This window comes from Oryx dammah, unplaced genomic scaffold (genome assembly GCF_014754425.2).
Source record: "Oryx dammah isolate SB20612 unplaced genomic scaffold, SCBI_Odam_1.1 HiC_scaffold_17, whole genome shotgun sequence".
Taxonomy (NCBI): domain Eukaryota; kingdom Metazoa; phylum Chordata; class Mammalia; order Artiodactyla; family Bovidae; genus Oryx; species Oryx dammah.
Window position 1 is genome coordinate 44,181,981 of NW_024070201.1, and position 27,265 is coordinate 44,209,245.

Here is a 27,265-nt window from a genome sequence, read left to right on the forward strand (position 1 = left end):
AGGCGCCTCTTACACAGTGACTGCATCCCAAAAACTCAGCCAAGGAAAAGGAAGACAGATATAATCAGAGCTGCCTCCCTACGCCACATCATCTACCAGGTATAGAAACCAAGGTAATTTAATTTTGCCTTCCACAAATACAAAAAATGGTGAAAGAATGCAGTTCACAAATACCTCAATGAATAGTATCCTAAATTGATTTCCTGAGTGTGCTACCAAATTATCTTTTTTCTAACACATGGCTATATCCATCCATTTACATTTGGAAAACAAGAGAAAGACAGATGCTTCAGGATATTCTGAGAGGTTATTTGCAAGCATGTAGGAGAGTCTATCATTGCAAATGAGGACAACTTTGATATTCATTCCTCTTGTAGAACATGGTAACCTGTCCCAAGAAGCAAGTACTGTTTGCAAATGGAAGCCTTAAGTCACCAACCTCTAGGCTTGCCAGATAAACTCCAGGGGAAGAAATGAATTGATGTGGGTGTAAAGGGACATGTACTATTGCTTGATCAAGACTATGCTTCTGTGGTTGACTCCCCACATCTTTCAAAGATCTTTGCAAGAAACCACATTCAGAAACATCATTTGGACATGGTTGAATGCCTCATGTCTTGGTTAATGAGTAACCTTCTTTTAAGCTGGTATATTTCTACTCTCACAAGGCTTTCTATTTTGGTTCTCTTCAGTCTCTCTAAAATTTCAGGGAAAAATTCTGAGTTTCAAAATGCATATAAGCAAGAAGCAGCTCATTTTACTATTTGGAATAGTCTTTTTGGAACAGAGTAAATCTGCAACTCTCTCTCTCCCCAAAGGTAAGTTCTAGGAAGTCTATCACTATCTTTGAAGAAATAACCTTTGCTGGCAGTGGGTATCACAGTTTCACTCCATATTCCTTTAAGAGAACAGGAGAAGCAAATATATTCTGGGGATGTAGTTAGATTTCCTGTAATTAATTTGGACTTCTCTCCTGCAATCATCATATTAAACTGAATAGAAAATTTATGGAATACAAAATACAACTTGGATAAGTTGCACTGATCTGGAAAAGACTGGAATTATTCATTTATTTGAACACATTCCACAATCCCATCTCCTTTAATGGAACAAATTTGAGAAATCAGTATAAATTTGGAAGCATTTGTAGTCTTTTAAAAAATTATACTTTTTACTGTAGTTTGGTCTTCCCTGGTGGCTCAGTTGGTAAAGAATCCACCTGCAATGCAGGAGACTTGGGTTCAGTCCCTGGATTGGGAAGATCCCTTGGAGAAGGGAAAGGCTATCCACTCCAGTATTCTGGCCTGGAGAATTCCACAGAGTGTATAGTCCATGGGGTCACAAAGAGTCGGACACGACTGAGCAACTTTCACTTACTGTAGTTTACTGTATACAGGATACTGCATTAAATAATAGATGTGAAGTTTGTTTACTACAGTATATTTTGTATATAAATGATGTTTTTTTCTTCAAGTAACATAAGCTGAGAACAGTTCTTGGCAATCTTCTTCATAGTCAGATTTGTATCATCATATTTTCTATTTTTCCTTCAATGAGTTCAGGAAATACTAAATTTTATGTATACAAAGGTATTTATGATTCAGTTAACTGAAACAGCTAGAAAATAAGCTTTTGATTCAGTGTTATGCCTGCTCTGGATTCAGAATCAAAAGGCAGTGTTACATCTGTGCTTTGTCATTAATTAACTGTGCATCTCTTTGATTCTTCATTTTCCCATCTGTGCTGTGGGGATAATAGTGCTTGATTTATAGTCAGAGAATGGAAATTAAATGAGAAGCTATTTGAAAAAGTTTTGTATATTTTAACATATTGATCTAAATAGCTATGCTTTCACGGGTATTTTCTCAGGAAAAATCATTTGTCCATCCTTCCAACTTTTCTAAGTGTTCACTGTATGCTAGGAATGTGCTAAATCTTGGAAATACAGAGATGAATAAAACAGATTTTTTTCATTTTCATAGTAAATGAGGGATACAGGCAAAGAATTTTCTATCCCACTATTTCATGGTGAAAACTATAAAAAGGGAGAGGAAAGGGTTTTACACAGGAGAGACACTTAACACAGTTTGAGGAAATCAAGGAAGACGTCTCAATTGAAGTCATCTCCAAGCTGAAGAATAGGGATTAGAGGATTGAACTAGGTGAAGAAGTGGGGCAAATATGAGGCAGGGCATTCTAGGCCTTCCGAGAGAACATGTAGAAAAGAATGACCTGCAGTAGGGACAGAAGGTGGATCTTCCCTGATTACCAAGCAGAATGATAAGTACATGGAGGTTCATTTATACTGTTCTCTCTACTTTTGGAGAGATTTTAAGTTTTCCATTACAAAAAGGTAAAAGCATAAACCAAGTAGAAATATGAACAAAGGATACAAAACTTCAATACATGGAAAAATAAACACTAGTTACTAGCAAATAAATTTGAAAAATTTGATGTCACCGATAATTAGGCAAACTAAAAATTAACACTGCATTTTAAACATCTTAATCTAGCCCATCTCTTAGTGAGGAGTCCAAAATTAAAAAAAAAAAAAAAGGGCAGAACAAACTGAGAGTAACTAAGTAAATGCAGCTTTTCAAGGATAAAATTCTTTTCCATAAAAAGGAAAGGGTTCTTCTTCCCATTACCTAGCAACCCTTCTACCCTAACACCATTCTGGTATATGAATTAGGACACTGTCTCCTTTCTAGTCCACTATCATTAAACAATCTGTTACTTTCCACTCTTAGAGAGCATTAAATCTAATAGTTGACTGTGCCAGGCACTGCTGACCACCATCTCCTGGGTCAAGCAGAGGAAAAGATGCTGACACAGGTGCAATCAAAGGCAGACTACAGGGGCTTCCCTGGTGGCTCAGTGGTAAAGAATCTGCCTGCCAGTACAGGAGACATGGATTTGGTCCCTGATCCAGGAAGATCCCACGCACCACGGAGCAACTAAGCCCATGCACCACAACCACTGAGCCTCTGCTCTAGAGTCTGGAAGACACAACCACTAAGCCCGTGTGCCCCAACTACTGAGGCCTGCATGGCCTAGAGCCCGTGCTCCACAACAAGAGAACCATTGCAATTAGAAGTCTGTGCACTGCAACCAGAGATACAGTGCCCCCGCTTGTCGCAACTAGAGAAAAGCCCACAGGGCAACAAAGACCCAGCACAGCCAAAGAAATATGTAAATAAATAAGTAAAATTACTTTTTTAAAAAGTTTAAGGCAAATTATAGTATTATCCATTCAACCAATTAATTGAGCAACGTCTGGGCATCAGTCTAGTGGGTTTGAAAGAATAACCACAATGGAATGTAATAAATGACACAGAAGCACAGAGCGCTCTGAGGAGCCTCTAAGGGGCCAGATGGCTTAGAATCAAAAGGGGACTGTATTTGTGCTAACCCAGCAGAGATCTACCTCTGAGGCCCTAAATCTTCATATCAGAAAAGTAGATCTTCACGGTATGCAGGTTCCATGTGAAAAAGCTGAACAATTGCTTATACTGCAAATCACAGAAAATCCCACAATTAATTTAAAGCCATTTTGTACTATTTCTACCTGCTCTATGTCTTACAGTATTTCTTGCTCAGAAGAGTTTCCTGTACACCTCAGAACTAAAAACTATCTAATCTCCAAATTTTTGTCTTTCCCCTCCCCAGTTCCCACTTGTGGGCAGAGTCCAGTGAAGTCACAGCCTTTGAATTACCTGAACATTTTCAGTCGCATCGTTGGGGGAAGGCAAGTGGCAAAGGGTTCCTACCCTTGGCAGGTGAGTCTCAGGAAACCTTCTCTGGTGGGATTACGAGCTGCCTCAAGATTGGATCTCTCAGCATCCCATGCTACTCATCCGTATGCTCCATTCTGCTTAGTTCATCAGCAGAGATCTCATGAGTGTGTACAAGGATCCAAGAGCCTCCTGATTTTCATTAGTTGACTTCTAGAAAAGATGTGTTCAGAATAGTTACAAGCACTATTGGCTCACTCCAAAATTTAGAAATGCCATCCCAAACTTTCAGTCCCTAAGACAAAAATCCTTCAAATTTATAATTTAAAAAATAATTTTCTGATTCAATAAACATATTTAAAATATACCTATCTTGTTATAGTTAAAGATGATGAGGGAAGTCAAAGGTGTCATATCCATGGGTCTACTTTATGTTTGGGATGTAAGGTTCATACCTATACCATAGGGCCCTTCAGGAAACAATCAAGAGTTTATAGTATATAGTTAGTCTTCTTAGTATACAGTTGGTGTCTTAAGAATTCTGTGTCAATGTAATTTCCTGGTCCTTCTGTGCCTATAGAAATGAGTTTGTGCTTCTGCCCCTAGACTATGGTTTTCTCATTTATCGTCTTTGAAAGTCTCCCAATTTTCTTTACCCTGGGACCCATCTTGTCTCTTCATTTTGTAAGTAGAGTGAAAGTTTTTTATTTTCACTTCTCTTGAGTCAGTCATATTAACTTTTAGATCAGTGGCTATTTAGCAACAATTGGTTGATTGAATTTTTGTTCAGTGGGTTGATGGAATGGCTGAATTATTGTTATTCAATTAACTGATGAATTAATTATTTGGTTGAAGAGTTGGTTTATCAGTTTCTTACTTGGTCAGTTAGTTGGCCAGTCAATTCAGAAGTTCACATTTAAATCATAGTCAGGGATGATTCACTGACTTTTACTTACTTGTATTTATTCTATTCTTAGCCTTTTCTCTGTATTATTTTTTTATTTGTTCATAGAAAAATTTTGATCAAAAAGGAGACAATTCTAAAAAATTGCTTTTTTCTAATTCCAACAATGGAAGTAAAAGTATTTATTGTACCCGCTAAGTCATGTTGGAGTCAAGCCAAGTATCATGAGCAGGATAGGACATGATAGAAAATATACTGTAGAAATAGATCTAAAAATAAGATTGACGAAATTGTAAAGGTTAAATAGTTAAAGATTGTTAAGAAAGCAGTAAATCCAAACTATTTCTCTGGGATGCCTAGAGGAATTGGAACAGACTTTGGAAGACTCCCTTAAGCGCTCACCTTGTCTTTATCCCAGACTTTTTCATCTGGTCTATGCTGTATCTTATGTCTCTCTCCCTCTCTCTCTCTCCATTCACAGATATCATTCATATTGTTAGAGTAACAGACTGGCTGAGCATTATCATATAAATAAGTACCCACATTTTTTGCTACCAACTTGCTAAAGCCTCATGTTAACTACCTCTCTTGTGGACCAGGGGTGGGAATATTCTGAGTCCAGCTTTGCCCTTCTTTCTGAACTATAGTGTGGTTGGTCTACCACTTCACAGTTCGTGATTTCTGATATTTATGAGTAAGATATCTGGGTCTCTTTTTCAGAAGATGCTCAGTCTCCAGGTCTGGGGGTATCCCAGGGCATTAACTTGCTCCCATTTAAGGTCTTTGCAACTCAGGTGTCTCTGAAACGAAGGCAGAAGCATGTCTGTGGTGGGACCATCATCTCCCCACAGTGGGTGATCACGGCTGCTCACTGCGTTGCCAACAGGTAAGGAAAGTCCAGCTGATTGATAAAGGTCACGTTACATTTCTTCTTCCTGGGAATCAGCAGCAATAACTCTATTAAAATATGGGATGGTGCAATGTATGCTTTAGGGGAAGACATGCTGGTTGCATAAAATAAATACGGCTCCACGACATTGTCGAGGGCTCTAAACTTGATAGAAAACATTCATTCCTTATAGGAGTGAATACTTTGATATTTAAAATGATTGGATTAATAAAGAATAATATCCAAGTGAGAAAAAAAAAAGCATCACAAAGATAATTTGTGAAAGTTCTCCCCTAGTTTTCTTAAATTCCAGTGAAAAAATCATCCAGCTCATTATGCATCTTAATAAATGAATAAAAGAAAACAAAAGAAGGCCAATAAAACATGAAGAAGGCTTCTGTGTCTTCCTTCCTATTGATCCTGGCTCTCTGAACTTTAACAATTTCCATCTTTTATCCATTCTCTTGTGTGCTCCAAATGTTCTATTGTTGCCAGTGTTCTTGATACACATAAAGCAGCAGTCAAGATCATGTCCCCCTATTTTCCCCCTTTCATTTCATGTCTGCAAACATCTCCTGGGTATTTCCTTAAAGCTGTACACTAATAGCTGTCAAAGATACAAAGATGACTCAGAGGTGAACCCTGCCCTCCAAGAGTTGATAGTTTAAAGAAGAGTCAACTGATAATTTCACCATAGTATGGCATGTGGTTAGGCTAGAGAGATGCTAGGGAAGTATGCCAAGATAAAATGATGCCTTTTCCAATGTTGTATCAAATCATCTCTTCTGGATCCCCGGAGATCCCCTTCTAGATCCCTAAGGTCTTAATCCACCTCAACGCCTGCTATCAAGTTCCTTTCAGATAACTTTGCAGCAGGTAGAAGTAATATAGGTCTTCAGTCTTCCCCATGTTAGATCTCTAAAATACAACCAATACAGTATACTAACGCATATATATGGAATTTAGAAAGATGGTAACAATAACCCTGTATGAGAGACAGCAAAAGAGACACAGATGTGTAGAACAGTCTTTTGGACTCTGTGGGAGAGGGAGAAGATGGGATGATTTGGGAGAATAGCATTGAAACATGTATAATATCATATATGAGATGAATCGCCAGTCCAGGTTCAAGGCATAATACTGGATGCTTAGGGCTGGTGCACTGAGACAACCCAGAGGGATGGTACTGGGAGGGAGGAGGGAGGGAGGTTCAGGAAGGGGAACACGTGTATACCTGTGGCGGATTCATGTTGATGTATGGCAAAACCAATATAATATTGTAAAGTAATTAACCTCCAATTAAAATAAATAAATTTATATTAAAAAAAAACATGAAGGAAGTAAGGAAAGATGCCCTCTTCCCAGTATGGTAATCAGTCCCAAAGTTCTGAGTGTGCATACTCTCTGGGATATCAGAGTTCTGATGCTATTATGTCTTTCATGGTATGCATTAGGTATTAGATCTCTGACATTAAAGCAGCCTATCTTCATAAGAATCACCAAATACTCCCAAAGGATATCAGTGATACCCTGTATGCGAGACAGCAAAAGAGACACAGATGTATAGAACAGTCTTTTGGACTCTGTGGGAGAGGGCGAGGGTGGGATGGTTTGGGAGAATGGCATTGAAACCTGTATATTATCATATGTGAAATGAATCACCAGTCCAGGTTCAATGCATAAGACAGGATGCTCGGGGCTGGTGCACTGGGATGACCCAGAGGGATGGTATGGGGAGGGAGGTGGGAGGGGGGTTCAGGATGGGGAACACGTGTACACCTGTGGTGGATTCATGTCAATGTATGGCAAAACCACTACAATATTGTAGTGTAATTAGCCTCCAATTGAAATGAATAAATTTATATTAAAGAGAGACCAAATTAACCATCTGGGGTAGCTTTAGATCTCTGAATTACAGTGTATACACAAACCCTTGGACACTTGACAAGTAACACTGCAAAGTATTCAGTTTATCTTACTATCAGTTCCACATGAGGCCACTTTCACTAGTCCCCCACCCACATTGGGAGCCTCTACATTTGGAATCATTCCTACTTTTTCTGTTCAGTAGCTGCACACGTGCATTCTCCATCTGCCTCATTTTGAAGAGGTCAGTTTGTCAACCTTTACAACTGTACTCAGCTTCAGTGAAATCCATCCCTTTTACTCTTTCCTCCTCATAGCAATACTGTATCAACTTTCAACGTTACTGCTGGTGAATATGACTTGAGACATGTGGAGCCAGGAGAGCAAACCCTTGCCATTGAAACCATCATCATACACCCACACTTCTCTACCAAGAAACCAATGGATTATGATATCGCTCTTTTGAAGATGGCTGGAGCTTTCCATTTTGGTAAACATTTGAAGTTTACTCTGAATTGTCCACCCCTTCTCTCCAGAACTTCTGTTCCATAGCACAGTTCCTAAAGTATAAATTATGTAGCTTGTGCCCAAGATCTCTGGATCATGGACTTTGAGACAGAAAATCGAGGTGGGGTTCCCCTACCTGAAACTTATTTTGCTTGTGACTTTAGAGATACAATTAAGTGAAGTCAAGAAAGGGTCTGTCTTTCTTTGATAAGAGACCCCTGGAGGTGCCAGAGATATCACAAGGCCTTGAGGGATCCACCTAGACGCCCATTGGTGAGTGGCTTGTGGTGTCTCTCCTACATGAATGAAACAAACCCTGCCTTGCTCTTTTTTTTCAGATCAGTTTGTGGGGCCCATGTGTCTTCCAGAGCCAGGGGAACGATTTAAGCCTGGATTTATTTGTACAACAGCAGGCTGGGGCCGCTTGAATGAAAGTAAGAACTTCCATGTTCTGCTCTTAATCTGATATCAGAACTTTCTGGTAGGTAATCAGAAAATAGAATTTTTCATCTATTTGTAAAAGACCGTGTGTAAACATGTTTAAAAATAGAGAATGCCACATTATACTTAAAAATTCAAATCTTTCCAAAAGACACAAGCCTGAATGGGGCATCTTCAATGCAGGGAGGTGAAAGAGTACCTTGCCGGGGTTTTGTGTTTTCTAGATGGCATCTCTCCACAAGTCTTGCAGGAAGTGAACCTGCCCATTTTGACCCAGGATGAGTGTATTACAGCTCTGCTGACCCTAGAGAAACCCATCAGTGGGCGGACCTTTCTCTGCACAGGCTTCCCAGATGGTGGAAGAGATGCATGTCAGGTAGGTGGGAGTGGTCGGGCTGACAGGTCCCAGACAGAGCTTCCCTCAGCTTTGTCATCAGATGAGAGGCTGAAATAAGGCTATAGGGAAGACTAGACTCTGGGAAGAAGGATCAGGAGTGAGAAGGGAGGTCAAGTCAAAATAAAGGGACAATTTCCTTCACTGTTCACCTGAAATTATCATAGCATGTTTAATCAGTGACCTGGGTTTGATCCCTGGGTTGGGAAGATTCCCTGGAGAAGGGAAGGTCTACCCACTCCAGTACTCGAGCCTGGAGAATTCCATGGACTGTATAGTCCATGGGGTCCAAAGAGACAGACACGACTGAGTGACTTTCACTTTCATACCTCAATACAAGATAAAAAGTTCAAAAAAAGAAAAAGCCTCGGGCTCCAGAAAGATTATAAATCTGTTTAAAATATCAAAAGTATTCCTAATTATTAGTGACATCATAATGATATTTCCAATGTGTATATGTTATCAAATACCTAGTTTCTAAACTTTCTGATGACTGTCAGTGATATCTCTTGGTTATTTATTACCAATAAATAGCTGCGATTGATGGGGTCTCAAAGAATTGGACACGACTGAGCAACTGAACTGAACTGATTTGAAAAGACAAAAAAAATTAAAGGGACAGTTTAAACAACCTGTTTTTAGCAAAGACTGATTTCAGAGGAGGTCTTTCCAAAAGACCGAACACTGAAGATGATGCCAACAATGAACTCAGAGTTCTCCAGCCTGAAGGACAGGTGGCTCCTTCCTACTTAAGAGATTTCCGGTTTGTGTATAATGGGAGCTTTTCTTTCTCTCCATCCCTCCTGCTGACCAGGAACTAAGGTCAATATGACTTCTGGGCAAAACTTCTCTGAGTCTGTAGGATGAGACGGGAGAAGGAAACAATGTGATGTCTGATGAAAGCCCCAGATGGGGAAGAAGGAGGTGGGTTTGGTGGACTCCAGTGGTATTTCTGGAGCGAATGGGAATTGTACACTTGCCTGTTCTCTCAGGTCCTTGAGTCCAAAGTGTTAGAAGTGAAGAAATTCATTGATCAGTTCACTGATCCTTGTCTAGCATCTTTGTGGGGCACAGTGACAACGATGGTGACAGAGATCTTTTCCCCCTACAGGGTGACTCAGGAGGTTCCCTCATGTGCCGGAATAAGAAAGGGACTTGGACTATGGCTGGTGTGACTTCCTGGGGTTTGGGCTGTGGTCGAGGCTGGAAAGACAATCTGCAGAAAGATGATCAAGGATCCCCTGGGATCTTCACAGATCTTACTAAAGTGCTTTCGTGGATCCACAAACACATCCGAATTGGTAATCAAGCCAAAACATAAGGTCGAGAAGCTAGGGAAAAAGAGAGCATCAGCAGAGTCTAGGCAAGTCGAGACCATTGAGCAGACAGACTCTGCTTTCATTCCCAGTGTCTCACATAAGGAGTGTGGTATTCACTGAGTCTAAAAAAAGGACAAACTGTGGTTTGCACACCATACAACTATTCAATGAAACATGAATACATCCATCCTAGACTTTGTCAAATTTGCATTGAATTGAAACTGTCTCAGCTGGTGGTATGTTTCCACCACTTGCTTCTCACTAACTGTGCTAGCAAGATTCAGCAAGCTATAGCATGGGTCAGTGGTTATCAACCAGGGGGAATTTTGCCCCTTCAGGTAACCGTGACTGGAGACAGTTTTGGTTGTACAACAGGAGAGAGAGGAACCACTGGCATCTAGTGGGTAGGGGGCCATGGATGCTCCTAAGCACCCCACAATGCACAGGACAGCACCCCCACTCCCACCCAGCAAAGAAGGATTCAGCCCCAAATGTTAATAATGCTGTGGCTGAGAAGGCCTGACATAGAGCCAGGTGTTGTAAATCTGAAAAGGCTAAGGTCTATATACATCCTTCTACTAGACTGACCAATTAGTTAATTGAAACTTCATTTTTTGCCTCCAAATCCAACTTAACTGGTGGCTTCCAACCTCACTAGGACTTCTATTTCTTCCCAAAGGGGTTAATTCAAACTAGTTCAGGAAAAACTTGTGATTATGTTCAAGTATATGGAACGCTGGCAGGTATTTGAGTCCTCAGTTCAAGTCATAGCTATCTCAGCAACTCTTTTGTGATTGTGGGTACATTATTTCCATCTCTACCCTCTCTTGTCATGAAAAATTAGAAGCGTACCCCAGATGACCTCTTCTTGCTTTGCATAATCCCCAAGCCAATGAACCCACTTAATAAAGAGAGTGAATCATTTTCATAAAACACAAAGGCCCCTCTGCTGCTTTGTCAATTTATCCCTTCTGTTCTTTCCACAGATTATATTTCCATTAGCTGCAAACTAACTTAAAAACCTGTGCACTTTTGCCAGGGAGATGCTAACTTCTTGAAATATTATTCAAGATACCACAAACCTTGAATCCCATCTTTCTTTTTCTTTCCCAGGGAAGCAGAGAAAGAGCTCCAGAGGTGGGTATTTTTCATTGCCTGCTCTTCTGGGAACATGGATTAATCTCTACTATTTCTGAATATCGGTTCCCTTTATGATCAAAAGTCTTCCTCAGCAAGAGTTCTCCATACTCACTGTGTATAAGAATAGCACTTGGCGCACTTGTCATTCATCCCCAGCCAGTGAGGACACACCCTCACCAGCAGGAGCCCCACGTTCCCTCCCAGTTCACTTCTTGTCAATCCAGAGCTCCGGCACAACTCAACAAACAGTTGTCAAATTCTCAACCTGCATCTCAGACATGAGGGAAGAGGTGAAGTGGATAGTGCTCAGGTTTCTGAGCTCAGCTTGTTCAGAAAGCACAGGGAACCCACCCCAGGGTTACATTGCAAGTCTTCAGTGAATTCACTCTGTGACTGGGGGCAAGCTCCTTTCTACCTCTGAACCTGAGTCTCCTTATCCAAAAAGGAAGCAGTTTGGACCAGATGGTCTCAAAGGCATCTTTAGCTCAGCAGTTCTGTGAGTCTGTAGAACTAACTCCAAAGAGCAAAGTGGGAAAAGAGTACCCTGAGAGCTCAGTGGAGAGAATGGCTGCTTCTAGCTGGAAAAAAAAAAAAAAAAAAAGACAAAAAGACAAGGGAGGCTTTGGAGCACAGACATCTTTTAACCTGAACCTTAGAGAATAAAGGGTGAATAGAATTTTGTCAGGTGGGATGGGATACAGGTAAATAAAAATATTCCAGCTCAAGGAATCATTCTTATGAGAAGATGGATACTAAAAGATGAAGATAGGAAAATTTAGGGTGTAATAGAGACCCAGTAAGTCAAAGCAGCTAAAGTGTAGGATATGTGAGGGGTTTTATGAGAAAGAAGATTAAACATATAACTTGAGACCAAATTATGGAAACTTTGAACACCAGTCAAAAAAATTTAGACTTTATTGAGTAATAGGAGTTGACTAACTAGATAAATAGATTAGAGCTATACTGAAGTGCTGTAAGAACTGTACATAGGGAATAAACTGGAGGAGAAATAATGCGTAGTAGAATTATGAGATTATGCAAGAAAATAAGGCTTGATTTAGGGCAATGGCCAGAGAATGAAAAGGAGGGCACAGAAACAGGATGAACTAGGACTGGATAGTCATTAACTTAAGGGTGGTGAGAAAAAAGGAGTGGAGGATGACACCAAATCTCTGAGCATGAAGAGCTAAGAACACAAAAAGTATTCAAATCAGAAGCAGAAGCAGCTTTGCAGAAAAGGAATTGTATTTGTAGCACGTTAAGTTTAAGGGGAAGAGACCTAGGAGGGGTCTTCTGAAAAATCAGAAGTTTAGGTAGAGATATAATTAAAACTGAGAGTATGAGTGAACTAGGTCAGAAGGCTCACGTAGAGAGAAATGAAAACTCAGAACAAAATCTAGTAAATACTTGCATCCGTAGAGTGGATCTATGGGGTCAGAGAAAGAAGAGTAAAGGAGAAGAAATCATAGAATCTCAAAGTTAAGCAAGATCTACAAGGAACCAAAAAGAATAAAGCGTCACAGAAGCCAAGACAGGAAAAGATTTCATGGAGAAAGGAAGGGCGCATGAGGAAGAGTCAAGAGGTGCCAGTGTCTGCGTGTATTCTGGAGGGAGAGGGCTGCTATAGCTAGCCATTGCTGTTAGTCCTAATTTTCATGGCTTTCCCTCCCAGCCACGTGCAGTGAGCATGATCATGTGGTCAGAGCATCGGAGGGGGAACTGCACTTCCCAGAAAGCCCCTTCCTATATTATGAGAGCAAGCAGTGAGTAGCCACCCCTGCCCCAACTCCCACCTCCAGTTTTTCTTTTTAACTTGTTTTATATCGGAATAGAGCCGATTACTAATGTTGTGATCACTTCAGGTGGACAGCAAAGGGACTCAGCCATACGTATACATGTATCCATTCTCCCCCAACTCCCTTCTCATCTAGGCTGCCACATAATATTGAGCAGAGTTCCCTGTGCTTATATAGTAAGACCTTGTTCGTTATTCATTTTAAACATCTCCCTGTGTACAAGTCCATCCCAAACTCCCTAACTATCCTTCTCCTCCATTCTCCCCCCACCACCCAGTAACCATAAGGTTGTTCTCTAAGTCTGTGAATCTGTTTTGTAAATAAGTTCATTTGTATCATTTCTTTTTAGATTCCACATATAAGGGATGTCATACAATATTCTTCTTCTCTGACTTCACTCAGTATGACAATCTCTGGGTCCATCCATGTTGCTGCAAATGGCATTATTTCATTCTTTTCCATGGCTGAGTAATATTCCATCATAAATATGTACCGTATCTTCTTTATCCATTCCTTTGTCCCACCTCCAGTTTGACTCTGCCCCACTCATTGGACTGTGACAGCCACTTTCTATCTGAAAATAACACCCTCTCAATGTGTCTACCTGCAGACACTGTGCCTGGACCCTGTTGGTACCAGAGGGAATGCATGTGCTCCTCAGTTTTTCCCACTTTGATGCAGAGTCTTGTGACCATAATTACCTGTCAATATATTCTTTAGAAGACACACTTATTGGTGAGTGGATTTTCACATTGTCAAAGGGACACTATTCCAGGAAGACTTAACAGGGCCTGGTTATAATATGTCTAGCCCCAAGGCATTTATAAACAGCACGTTTCCTGTCTCCACTGTTGAGACTTAGAAATGATGGTGGAAAGGAACGAAATCTGAGCCTGTGTGAGGGCTGGAAGGCCACAGTGCATTTCACTTACTGCCTTTGCTTCCCATGGAACCAGGCTTCCTAGACTCATTTGCCAGACCTGGAGCCCATCGGGAGTAAAATGCAGATCTATAGCTGTGCCTCTCAGGGCCTCTTGGGCAGAATGCTGCTCTCCTGAGGATAAAAATAACCTTTACCTGCCTCATCCAGCTCAGAAGGAAGACAGCAACAGATAACCACATGTAGGAGACAAAAGTTACTTATGTAAGAAACAGAAATGGAGGCGCATTCCTATGGTTCTAAACTGGAGATAATATGGCCTGTCCCTACTTTCCCCCAGGAGACCTTTAACAATGTCTCAGGAGCAATTTTTGGCTGTCACAACTAGAGGGAATGTTGCAAAACAATTTTGCAGCCAGGATGCTGCAAAACATCCTGCATTGTGCAGAATGGCCTGAACACACAGAACATTCCAGTTCAGAACATCAGTAGTACCAAAGTTGAGAAGCCCTGATTCAGACAAGCCTGCACTATCATGAATGTTCAGGTCCCTGTAAGTCTTTTAATGGGTGCTGTTTTCTAAGCTCTGAGCAAAGACTCTTCTTTCTTATGTTGCAGCAAAATTCTGTGGAGAGAGACTGGCTTCATCAGTTCTTGTTAGCTCCAGCGCTATAAGGCTAAGCTTCATCTCTGATAACACAGATTATGCCGTTGGGTTCAATCTCACCTATAAAGCTGTTAAACCAAACTACCTTCCTGGTAAAATTGTTTATTCTTATCATACACTATGCTGACCTTTTGCAGAAGTTGAGGCCCCATAGGAATTAGATGATGGGTAGGGAAACCACCCAAGGCCCACTGAGCTCCACAGCAAAGAGCCCAAGGTCAGTGAGACACGGGGTACAGAGGCTCTTCGTGAAGTCTTGAAAATGCATGCTTGTTGCCCACCCACATGAGCCAAGAGAGCTTGATGACTTCTCCAGAACCAGTGCACAGACCTCCCCCTTCTTGATGGCTCTGCCTGAAGAGTCAGTTCGGGCATCTTTCGTGGGGGACACAAGGGTGAGAACAAAGAGGTCCCCTCTGTCCATAGTGATGCCACTGCTTGGACCTTCTCCTTTGTATTGCAGATTCTGGCTGCGACTCCTTAACGATCCTGTTTGAAGAAGGCCTCATACAGAGTCCTCACTATCCTGAAGACTACACCGATATGGCCAGCTGCAATTGGGTCTTTCAAGCCCCCAAACATTACCTAGTTAAGGTACCCTTACTTGGCTGTGGATCTCCACAGAATCGCTTACATGAACACCATGAGGGCAGAGGTTTTTATCTGATGCGTTTACTGCTGTATCCCTTGTACCTAGAACCTAGCACCTGGCACACAAATCTCTTGATAAATACTTGATATCAGACCAATGTATTCTGTCCTGCAACTATCCATACTTGCCACTAGATGGCAGCTGTGCGCTTTCAGTTCAGCTCAGTCGCTTAGTCGTGTCCGACTCCTTGCGACCTCATAAACTGCAGCACAGCTGCTTCCCTGTCCATCACCAACTCCCGGAGCTGACTCAAACTCGTGTCCAGACAGTCGGTGATGCCATCCAATCATCTCGTCCTCTGTCACCCCCTTCAATCTTTCCCATCATCAGGGTCTTTTCAAATGAGTCAGTTCTTCACATCAGGTGACCAGAGTATTGAATTTTCAGCTTCAGCATCAGTCCTTCCAAAGAATATTCAGGACTGATTTCCGTTAGGATTGACTTGTTGGATCTTCTTGCAGTCCAAGGGACTCTCAAGAGTCTTCTCCAACACCACAGTTCAAAAGCATCAATTCTTTGGCACTCAACTTTCTTTATAGTCCAACTCTCACATCCATACATGACTACTGGAAAAACCATAGCTTTGACTAAACGGACCTTTGTTGGCAAAGTAATGTCTCCCCTTTTTAATATGCTATCTAGGTTGGTCACAGCTTTTCTTCCAAGGAGCAAGTGTCTTTTAATTTCATGCCTGCGGTCACCACCTGCAGTGATTTTGGAACCCCCAAAAATAGTTTCTCACTGTTTCTATTGTTTCCCCATCTATTTGCCATGAAGTGATGGGACTGGATGCCATGATCTTGGTTTCTGAATGTTGAATTTTAAGCCAACTTTTTCACTCTCCTCTTTCACTTTCATCAAGAGACTCTTTAGTTCTTCCCTTTCTGCCATAAGCATGGTGTCATCTGCATATCTGAGGTGATTGACATTTCTCCTGGCAATCTTGATTCCCGCTTGTGCTTCATGCAGCTCAGCATTTCCCATGATGTAATTTGCAAAAAAGTTAAATAAGCAGGGTGACAATATACAGACTTGACATACTCCTTTCCTGATTTGAAACCAGCTTGGTGTTCCATTTCCAGTTCTAATTGTTGCTTCTTGATCTGCATACAGATTTCTCAGGAGGCAGGTCAAATGGTCTGGTATTGCCATCTCTTCAAGGAATTTCCAGTTTGTTGTGATCCACACAGTCAAAGGCTTTGGCATAGTCAATAAAGCAGAAATAGATGTTTTTCTGGAACTCTCTTGCTTTTTCCATGATCCAGTAGATGTTTGCAATTTGATCTCTGGTTCCTCTGCCTTTTCTAAATCCAGCTTAAACATCTGGAAGTTCATGGTTCATGTACTGTTGAAGCCTGGCTTGGAGAATTTTGAGCATTACTTTGCTAGCATGTGAGATGAGTGCAATTGTGTGGTAGTTTGAGCATTCTTTGGCATTGCTTTTCTTTGGGATTGGAATGAAAACTGACCTTTTCCAGTCCTGTGGCTACTGCTGAGTTTTCCAGATTTCCCTGGTTTATTGAGTGCAGCACTTTCACAGCATCATCTTTTAGATTTTAAATACAACTGGAATTCCATCACCGCCACTAGCTCTGTTCATAGTGATGTTTTCTAAGGCCCACTTGACTTCACATTCCAGGATGTCTGGCTCTAGATGAGTGATCACACCATCGTGGTTATCTGGGTCATAAAGATCTTTTTTGTATAGTTCTTCTATGTATTCTTGCCACCTCTTCTTAATATCTTTTGCTTCTGTTAGGTCCATACCATTTTTGTCCTTTATTGTCCCCATCTTTGCATGAAATGTTCCCTTGGTATTTCTAATTTTCTTGAAAAGATCTCTAGTCTTTCCCATTCTATTGTTTTCCTCTATTTCTTTGCACTGATCACTGAGGAAGGCTTTCTTATCTCTCCTTGCTATTCTTTGGAACTCTGCATTCAAATGGGTATTTTTTTCCTTTTCTCCTTTGCCTTTCACTTCTCTTCTTTTCACAGCTATTTGTAAGGCCTCCTCAGACAGCAATTTTGCCTTTTTGCATTTCTTTTTCTTGGGGATGGCCTTGATCCCTGTCTCCTGTACAATGTCACAAACCTCTGTCCATAGTTCTTCAGGCACTCTATCATATCTAATCCCTTGAATCTATTTGTCACTTCCACTGTAAAATCATAAGGGATTTGATTTAGGTCATACCTGAATGGTCTAGTGGTTTTCCCCACTTTCTTCAATTTAAATCTGAATTTTGCAATAAGGAGTTCATGATCTGAGCCAAAGTCGTCTCCTGGTCTTGTTTTTGCTGACTGTCTAGAGCTTCTCCATCTTTGGCTGCAAAGAATATAATCAATCTGATTTTGGTGTTGGCCATCTGGTGATGTCCATGTGTAGAGTCTTCTCTTGCATTTTTGGAAGAGGGTGTTTGCCATGACCAGTGTGTTCTCTTGGCAAAACCCTGTTAGCCTTTTCCCTGGTTCATTTTGTACTCCAAGGCCAAATTTGCCTGTTACTCCAGGTATCTCTTGACTTCCTACTTTTGCATTCCAGTCCCCTGTAATGAGAAGGACATCTTTTTGGGGTGTTAGCTCTAAAAGTTCTTGTAGGTCTTCATAGAACCATTCAACTTCACCTTCTTCAGCATTACTGGTTGGGGCATAGACCTGGATTACTGTGATATTGAATGTTTGCCTTGGAAACGAACAGAGATCATTCTTTCATTTTTGAGATCAGAGGCAACTGTGTTCTTTATTTTTTGCCATTTTGTCCAACTGTGCACTTTACTTTTTGTCGTTTTTGAGTTGCAGAGGCAACTGTGCCTTTACTTTTTGTTGAAAAGCTGCCTTTACCTTTGTACCAGGTTAACTTGTTCCATCAATGTCTAGTCCTTTCAAGAAATAAGCATTTCTTCCTTATTAATTAAACTGTTACCAAAACACGTTGTGGGATGTAGATAACAAAAGTGCAGTGCAGAACAGTTTCAGGGACTAGCATAATGTGTAGCAGGAGGGGTGATAGAAGGCGAGGCTGAGATCAAAGTAGGGAGGGCTTTAAGTGTCAGGATACAGAATATATCAGCCTTCGACTGCGGTGTTTTGGCCGTCTGTTTGTATGCTTGTTCACTTAACACTAGCGGCTGTCTGCAGACATGCCTTCAGGTAGATGGTACTGCAGTCAGGGTAAGGTTGGAATTCAGCATTTACTTAGAACATTTTCTCTTTAATTATTGAAAGCAATAAAGTATATTAAGGAGAGAAAGTAGATTATAAAACAATGGGGAAGGAGCAAGGGTGAACAAGACCTCGAAGTTCTTGTATATTTGAGGCCAAAAAAATAAAAGATCTGACCCAGGAAGAACCAAATTGGTGCAGTGTTATGACAGTCCAGAGAAGAGAGCTTTTAAAACAAAAACCAAAACAAACAAAGAGGTATGGCCAGTAGCTAGAATTTCCCACGCAAAGTTAGAATTTGAAGAGAAACAGGACTCCCCACCTTCTTTGGCTCTCCTTCCTCTCCCTCCCTCCCTCCCTCCCTCCACCACCTCTTCTCTTGATAGATCTTGATCTCCTTCCCTCTTTTCTCTCTCCCTTCCACAGAGAAACCATTGTACAGCTCTGAAACCTTTTGTTCATCTCAAACATGCTTTTAAATGTTAACAAAGTAAAAAGACAGAACTTTTTTAAAACATAAGAAGGACTGAGCACCTGCTAGTGCCCACCTCAACCCCTCATAAAGAAGGTAGAATAACTGAGATGGACAATTGAAAGGAGGTGGAGGTGGTGGCAGCTGAAAGGTCAGGTGAGGTCAGATGTCAGTAGCAGAACGAGATCACACAGGTTTTAAATGTGAGAAGACACAGAGGAAGTAAGGCAAATGTAGCTGTTGTCTTCCTAAAAGTTCCTGAAACCCGAGCAGAGTCAGGCAGACAGTTCAAAAAGCAGTGGGATTAAGGGCAGCTATGTAGTGACAGGGCTTTCCTCATAGCTCAGTTGGTAAAGAATCTGCCTACAATGCAGGAGACCCAGGTTCGATCCCTGGGTTGGGAAGATCCCCTGGAGAAGGGCATGGCAACCCACTCTAGTATTCTTGCCTGGAGAATCCCATGGACAGAGGAGCCTGGCAGGCTACAGTTCATGGGGTCGCAAGAGTCAGACACGACTTAGTGACTAAACCACCACCACCTTATAGTGACAGAGGAGAAAAGATTAACTATGAGCATATTTCCAAAAAGAGGAAGAAGACAAAATTTAGTTGAAAGTCTAAACATACAAGAGCTAGAAGTGATTCAAAAACACGTGTACAGCCAAGTACACTGAGTGCTATTCATCAGTGAAAAGACGCACTCACATCCGGCCAGCGGCAGCATTGCCCTGCAGGACCCATTTGAGACAGTCATTTGTAAGTTGGTACGACAGTTCATAACTATGTGCATACCATCTGACTCAAAGAGAAAAGAGTCTATTTTTATTATTCATCATAAGTTTTATTGCTTTGCATGTTCTGTTCACCAACTTTGAACATTTTAAATTCTGTTTTAAATATTATCGATATTAAACAAAAGAAGTTTGTTGTTATTGTTTAGTCGCTAAGTCATGTCCAACTTTTTGCAGCCGCATGGACTGCAGCACAGCAGTCTTCCCCGTCCTTCACTGTCTCCTGAAGTTCGCTCAGACTGATGTTCACTGAGTCAGTGATGCTATCTAACCATCTCAGCCTCTGCAACCCCCTCACTTTTAGAAATATTTTGAACTTTCTTTAAGTTATTTATTATAGGGATTATAGATTCCCCTGTGTGGGAAATTTCTGGTTTAAAACAGATTTATGTAATTTTCCTCCTTTTTTTAAAAACCTCTTTCAATAAGACAGAATGGTCAGAGTAACTGAAAGTATCTGTTTCCAGAAAGAATTCCAGGAAGGATTTGAGAAATGTTTGAATGAATCCTATTTCTGACATGTCTCCTTGACCCCATGTCTTGTTACCATGAATCAGCACTTGGCTCCATTTCTTGTCCCAGACATGCAGGCCTCTGTGTCTTTTGCCAAGTTTAGGATCCACTGAATCCCCGTCACGTGCGTGTATAAAATCTAGACTGCTGCCTCATCATTTCTATCTCCCACTGCTCCTCTCTTTAAACTCGGTTGGTTGGGGATATCAGATTGCTTGAACATTGTTCTTCGAAGTTCCTTTGCTCCTCTAAGGAGGCAGCTGGGGAGCTCAAATATTTGCGCGTTTTCCCACCCTTACATTTGGCCCATAATTGGGTGCTTACATGTTTCAAGAGGTTTGGGAGCCTGTGGTTTAGCATCTTTTCCTAAGTAATATAACTCATTCAGAAATGCCCGTTACCTTTCTCATCTTGCTCCAGAGCAAGTTGAACAATTGAAATTCTTCCGCTTGATCAAAATCGGTTAATGTATTCATATTGTCAACTCTGAATGTAATGTGGAGCCTTCTCAGCTTTCATTTCAGGACCTAAAAATAGAAGAAAATGGAGACTGCACTTCTGACTATGTGAGCGTGCACCGGGATGTAGAAAGGAAGAAAGAAATAGGTTTGTGCAGGGGCTCTGTATCAATCTAGAGGGGTGGGGTGGGGAGGGGATGGGAGGCAGGTTCAAAAGGGAGGGGATATCTGCATACCTGTGGCTGATTCATGTTGAGGTTCGACATAAAACAACAAAATTCTGTAAAGTGATTATCTTTCAATTAAAAAATAAATACATTTTTAAAAGCAATAAAGAAATAAGTTTGTGTTCCCTGGGAGCCTCAGCGTCCCTAGTTTGCATCTGGATCTGGTCCTTCTTGGGAATCCTTTTAGGGAATAAATGGGCTGTGGCTCCGTGTTCCTTTCCCTGCATCATCTTCATCCTCCCCTGTGCTCTCATCACCTCTCCCCCTTCTCCCCAGATGTGGGGGGAGGCATGGAGCGAGGGTGGGGAGAGCTTCAGGGAAAATCAAAGAACCGTTTGAATGGAAGGCCCACATAGTCTAGGGATCAGAGGGGGAAGTGCCATTGAAATAAGCCCTGGGGCTGGAATCAGTTCTCTTAGTGGCATTCCCAATGGGAGTATCTGGGAGATAAACAGAATTGAAATGTTAGCAAGGTTAAATATGTAGTATAAAGAAGCAGTCTGCCTTTTCCATTTTGAAAATGAATGGTGACATCCGCTGGAAAAGTTTATTTCTTAACAGTTACCTGAAGGACAATCTTTTTTCTTCTATCCACTGCCATGTCTATTTGCTGGGCCCTCGATCCTGTCGTGCCTGGGCTGGGCTCGAACCAGCTCGGCTGTGTGGCTTTCTTGTCCCCACCCCCGTGGTGAGCATCACCAGGGTAATGTCCATCAGCTTCCAGTCCAATGAAAACGCGACCTTCAGAGGCTTCCAGGCGACAGTTTCCTTCATTCATGAAACAGGTAAGGGGACTGAGGTACCCACTCAGTCTCATCCTCCTGATGTGGTAAATAGGGCCACATTTAGGGCTCGGCGTGGGTCCAGTCAACTCTTTATTCACCGAATCTGGGAATCCTGAACCACTGCTCCTGGGGTAATGCGGAGGAGCCAGGTTCCTATCAGCCTCTGCTTTTATTTGTATTTCTGTTTCAGGTCACCTTATTTAATATACATTGCTGATTCATTAACACTGAACTCACTCACAGCCAATACCACTGTAACTTGTGCCTGAACAAAGCTTATCCATCACATGTATTTTCTCTGCAAGGCACGACCCAGCCTTTTTGCACTTAGGAACACTAGATGGCACTGGAGCACCATGTTTAGGGCCATTTCACCCACCCAGAAAAGCACAAAAATAGTCATACTAGTGACTATCACAGAGTGAAGCAAGTCAGAAAGAGAAAAACAACTATCATATATTAATGCATATAGGGGGAATCTAGAGAACGGTACAGATAATCTTATTTGCAACGCAGAAATAGCGACATAGATAGAGAAAACAAATGTATGAATACCGAGAGGGAAAGGGGGATCGGATGGGATGAGTTGGGAGATTGGGATTGACATATACACACCACTGATACTATGTATAAACTAGATAACTAATTGAGAACCTACTGTGTAGCACAGGGAACTCTACTCAATGCTCTGTGATGACCTAAACTGAAAGGAAATCCAAAAAAGAAGAAATATTTATGTGTTCAGTTCAGTTCAGTCACTCAGTCGTGTCTGACTCTTTGTGACCCCATGAACTGCAGCGCGCCAGGCCTCCTTGTCCATCACCAACTCCTGGAGTTTATTCAAACTCATGTCCATTGAGTCGGTGATGCCATCCAACCATCTCATCCTCTGTCATCCCTTTCTTCTCCTGCCTTCAATCTTTCCCAGCATCAGGGTCTTTTCCAATGAGTCAGCTCTTCGCATCAGGTGGCCAAAGTATTGGAGTTTCACCTTCAACATAAGTCCTTCCAATGCATATTCGGGACTAATTTCCTTTAGGATGGACTGGTTGGATCTCCTTGCTGTCCAAGGGACTCTCAAGAGTCTTCTCCAACACCACAGTTCAAAAGCATCAATTCTTCGGTGCTCAGCTTTCTTTATGGTCCAACTCTCACATATATGTGTATGTATATGTACTATAGCTAGATATTATAGATAGATAGATATAGATAGCTGTACAGCAGAAACTAGTACAACATTGTAAAGCAACTATAATGCAATACAAATTCATTTAAAAATAAATAAAACATTTTTAAAAAGAAAATAAGGTGATAAAAACAGCATGCCTGAAAGTGAAAAAATAAAAGTACAAAAATACAAAAAGCAAGACAAAGCAGAAAGTGGTGCTGGCAGACCCATGAAAGGACACTTGTTTACAGTGTGAGAGCTGAAACAAGACGACAGAGTGTGGCTGAGACCTCAGCCGGGACACGTGCTTCAAGTAACTCAAAGTTCTCATGCTCTGCACATGTCCATGAATGACTGTGAAAGTACCAGGAGGACTGGCTTTGAATTAACAAATCAATGTTAGCAAGTAGGTGAATTTGAAAGTTCGGAATCCACAAAGAATGAAGATCAACTGTATGTCTGCATGTTGGCCTTTCCTTACTAGATGTGTGACCTAAGGGTCCTCTAAGATTCATCCTCCTCAGTCTTATTATGGGAAAGTAATAAACCCATGGTAAGAATGTAATAAGGATTAAATCAGACAAGATATGGTTGGTCAGGAGCCAGGGTGTGTGACACACGAGGGAGGCTCAGAGACATGAAGTATTGTCACCAACCCCTGGTCCCTGGACACCAGAAGATTCAGCTTCCTTCCAAGCTCTCTCACCCATGAGCACTCAGTCAAAATCCTAGAAAGCTAGTTACTAGCTTCTCAAGATGTTCATTCTTTTTAAGCAATAAAGAGCTGCTTATGGCAAACCCAGGTTATAGTTAAAACACTCCACTTTCCGGTTCAAATACCCATAAAATCCAACTGACGAGATGCCCTAGAATTCTAGCAATAATAATTTTCTGATAAATCCTAAACACTGACCTTGTTTGCATGATCTGAGCAATTGTATTATGCTTATACCCAGATTTTAACATCTCTGGATTAGAGAATGAATCCGTGTTTCTGGAGACATGAAATGTACCACCTGAAGAACCCAGTGATTCTGGTAAGCTGGTTTGGAGAACATGACCGTGAGAAGCACATGCCCGTGTATTGGTCCAGGGTTCAACCAGGAACCCCCAAAAGATAATATTGGAATTCTGATGTCCAGTATCTAAGGACACGTTTTGTGACCTTATTTGGAGACAGTGTGTTTACAGAGGCAATCAAGTTAAAATGATATCATTAGTATGGGCCCTAATCCAGTATGACTGATGTCCTTATAAAAGGGGAAATTTGGAGAGAGAGACATGCGCATATGGAGAACGCCACACGGACATGAAGGCAGAGACTGGAGTGATGGGTCTTTTATGAACCAAAGGATGCTGAAGATGGCCAGCAGAACACCAGAAGCTAGAGGAGAGGCCTGGAGCAGGCTGTCCATCATTATCATCTTCATCCTCAGAAGGACTCAACCTTCCCAACACCTTCATCTCAGACCTCTAGGCTCCAGAAGTGTGATGCAATAAATTTTTGTCTAAGTCACCCTGTCTGTGATATTTTATTATGGGAGATCTAGCAAGCTAAGTCGCCAGGAACTGTCTTACAGGATTTGGGGGCTGACTAAGCAAGTCTATCTATAAGGCAGGCAGGCAGGAAGGGAAGATCACAGGACTCTGGAATTTCACAGATGTGGGCTGAGGCCATTCTCCACAAGCTCTCTTCTTTGCTCTTCTGGGGAGCCTTCTGTGTTAAGGCCTTTCCAACTAATGATGTCAGGCCCACTCAGACAATCCAAGACAGTCTTCCTTACCTAAAGGCAACTGATTAGCGACTTTAATTACATCTGCAAAATCCCTTCATAGCAACATCTAGACTAATGTTTTATTGAATAACTGGAGGCTGTAGCTTGGCCAAGTTGCCATATCAAAAAAGCCATCACATAGAGCTGGATGGGATGTGGTCACTGTCCCTTTGCTCAAAGCAGCACTGAAATACTTTCAGTCACAGAATCAAATTCCCAATTCAAGTGATTCATGCAGTAGGATTGGGTAAATAGTTTGCCAGATCTGATCTGACTTACAAGATCCATCCGCTGCAAACAGAGTGAGTGAACTGCTATGTCTGTATGCAGGTAAGCACTGAGACGCTGGGCTTTCTCTTTTCCTTGTTTCCTCCGTAACATCACTGACATCCACGTGTGACATCCAAGTTCCTGTGGGAAACGTGATGAGGGGGCAGTAGAGGCTGAGGGTAAAGGAATCTTCAGATTGCCATTTTGATATTTCGTCAAAAGAAAAATCACCTTATTTTTAACTAAAATTTCTTTTTTTAATTTTTATTTTTACTTTATTTTGCTTTACAATACTGTATTGGTTTTGGCATACATTGACATGAATCCGCCACGGGTGTCTCCCAAACATGAACCCCCCTCCCACCCCACATCATCCCTCCGGATCATCCCTGTGCACCAGCCCCAATTTTATAAATTATCTGACACGTGGAACACAGAAAAACAGAGTGTGCTGGGTGAGTATCCCTTTTAATGAGGAAGTATAGAAGCAGTCTGAATTTTCTGGGTTTTGTTTTTTGGCTTCTTGGACGGCCTGAGTCATAGAAACCCCAGGTGGAACCTCTTTGCGGTGTGTCTGCAGTGGTTCCTACTCTTGGCCACCAGGGGGAGATATAGTCAACAAAGTCTTCTCAGCCTGAACTACACAGGTTATCTGCCAAGGAGTCTCATTACTACTCTCGGCTAGATTTTATTCATCATTTTATTCCCAGTGCCTATCACAATGCCCAGGACACAGGGAATGCCAAATAAATATTTGATGAGTGAAAGTAAATAATCCACAAATAGCTCCAGTAAGGGAGGCTTTCCTGGTTCCCTCTCACTGAACTCCCACCTACTTTGGTGGGTTTCTTCCCTTATACAAATACACAAAAACTTACAAAGGGTAAGATAAAGAGTTTACATGTGTCCTGTTTTAAATAGCACACCTAACTGGATTGCATAAGTCGTCCAATAAGCTATTTTATCTTTCACTTTTATTTTGAAAATTTTCAAATCTACACAACAGAGGGAAGAAGAATACATGAACTCCTGTATATATTCCTCAACTGTTGACATCCTTTCATGTTGTCTTGATATGGTGCCCTGATTTGGTGTCCTCTCTGGATAAATCTCTGTACCAGAGCTCAGGGCATGGAGGAGATGGGTACAGGGAACTACATAGGTACTAACCTAGATATCTTAAAGGGATTTATATCCTAATAATGAAAGTTACATGTACAGAGAGAGAGAGTGTGTGTGTTCACTCATATCCTATTCTTTGCAACCCCATGGACTACAGTCCACCAGGCTTCTCTGTCCATGGAATTTTCCAGCAAGCACAGTGGAGTGGGTTGCCATTTCCTACATCAGGGACTAGAGTAGACTTATGTAAAACTAAAAGCATTCAAAACTAATAGATGGTGTTAGATGTCAAGATAGCAGTTATGCTTTGGAGGCATAGTGACTGGACTCCTGAAGTGTCTTTAGAGATTCTAATAGTCTAAATCTTGATCTGGGTTCCAGCTGTACTTCTTAGAAATTAATTTAAAGTGTTTTATTATTTGAGTATATTTCTGTATAGATGTTACTTTAATAAAGTTGACAAAGTGAAAGAAAGTGAAGTCACTCAGTCGTGTCCGACTCTTTGCGACCCCATGGACTGTAGCCTACCCAGCTCCTCCATCCATGGGATTTTCCAGGCAAGAGTACTGGAGTGGGGTGCCATAAAGTTGACAACAAATGGGGAACTGTGCACCAAAAACTACAATGCAAGAAAATCCTGAATACCAGAAAATGCAAGAAATAACTTCTGAGGTGATTAGGACACTGCTGTTTGACTGGGGCTGTTTGACGAAGAAAAATAGGAGGTCAACTTTATTCCATACACTGTGGGGAACCCTTGGATGGGAGTGATGTAATGTAATGTAATCAAAGCAAGCATTCTTTGATGGTTAATTTGGGAGTGAGAGGACAGGGAAAGATTAACCCCAGGGAGAGTAGTCCAGGTGAGCAATGTTGAAGATCCAAGCCCAAAGACAAAAGATGGATTCAAGATATATTGTGAATATAGGATCTAAAGTGTTTGGAGACTTGATAAGTGGTACCAAAAAAAAAAGTCAAGAGTGAGCTTGATATTTTATTCTTGGGTAAAACATCATTTCTAGTTATATATAAGTTATATGTGTGTGTGTGTGTGTATAAAACATCATTTCTAGTTATATATATGTGTGTGTGTGTGTGTGTATATAATTTCTAGAATTCAATAAGCATTTCTCATTATTTCCAGGTATCATTAGAGTTGCTCAGGGAGATGCTCAGAGCTGGACTTGATGGTGAGGAGGTTTCATGGGTAGCTGAGCTGTGTCTCGCTGGCCCCCTTCCGGGTGGGCTTTGCAGCGCCACTCTCTCTCCCCCTTTCCAGGTCCCTTCCCAGCCAGACTGTGGGCGGCAGGAGGCCATGGTCAGTTCTTGGCCATAG

General features: G+C 41.5%; 1 protein-coding gene across 1 annotated transcript; it reads left to right on the forward strand.

The window, feature by feature from the left end:
- Nucleotides 1-730: 730 nt before the first annotated feature.
- Nucleotides 731-27,265, forward strand: OVCH2 (ovochymase 2). Its single transcript, XM_040257631.1, has 15 exons — nt 731-818; nt 3,670-3,779; nt 5,433-5,524; nt 7,711-7,883; nt 8,239-8,334; nt 8,566-8,717; nt 9,847-10,044; nt 11,176-11,191; nt 12,867-12,957; nt 13,601-13,725; nt 14,489-14,629; nt 15,001-15,131; nt 20,637-20,730; nt 21,463-21,638; nt 27,209-27,265. The coding sequence occupies exons 1-15, from the start codon at nt 731-733 to the stop codon at nt 27,263-27,265; spliced, it is 1,740 nt and encodes a 579-aa protein (XP_040113565.1).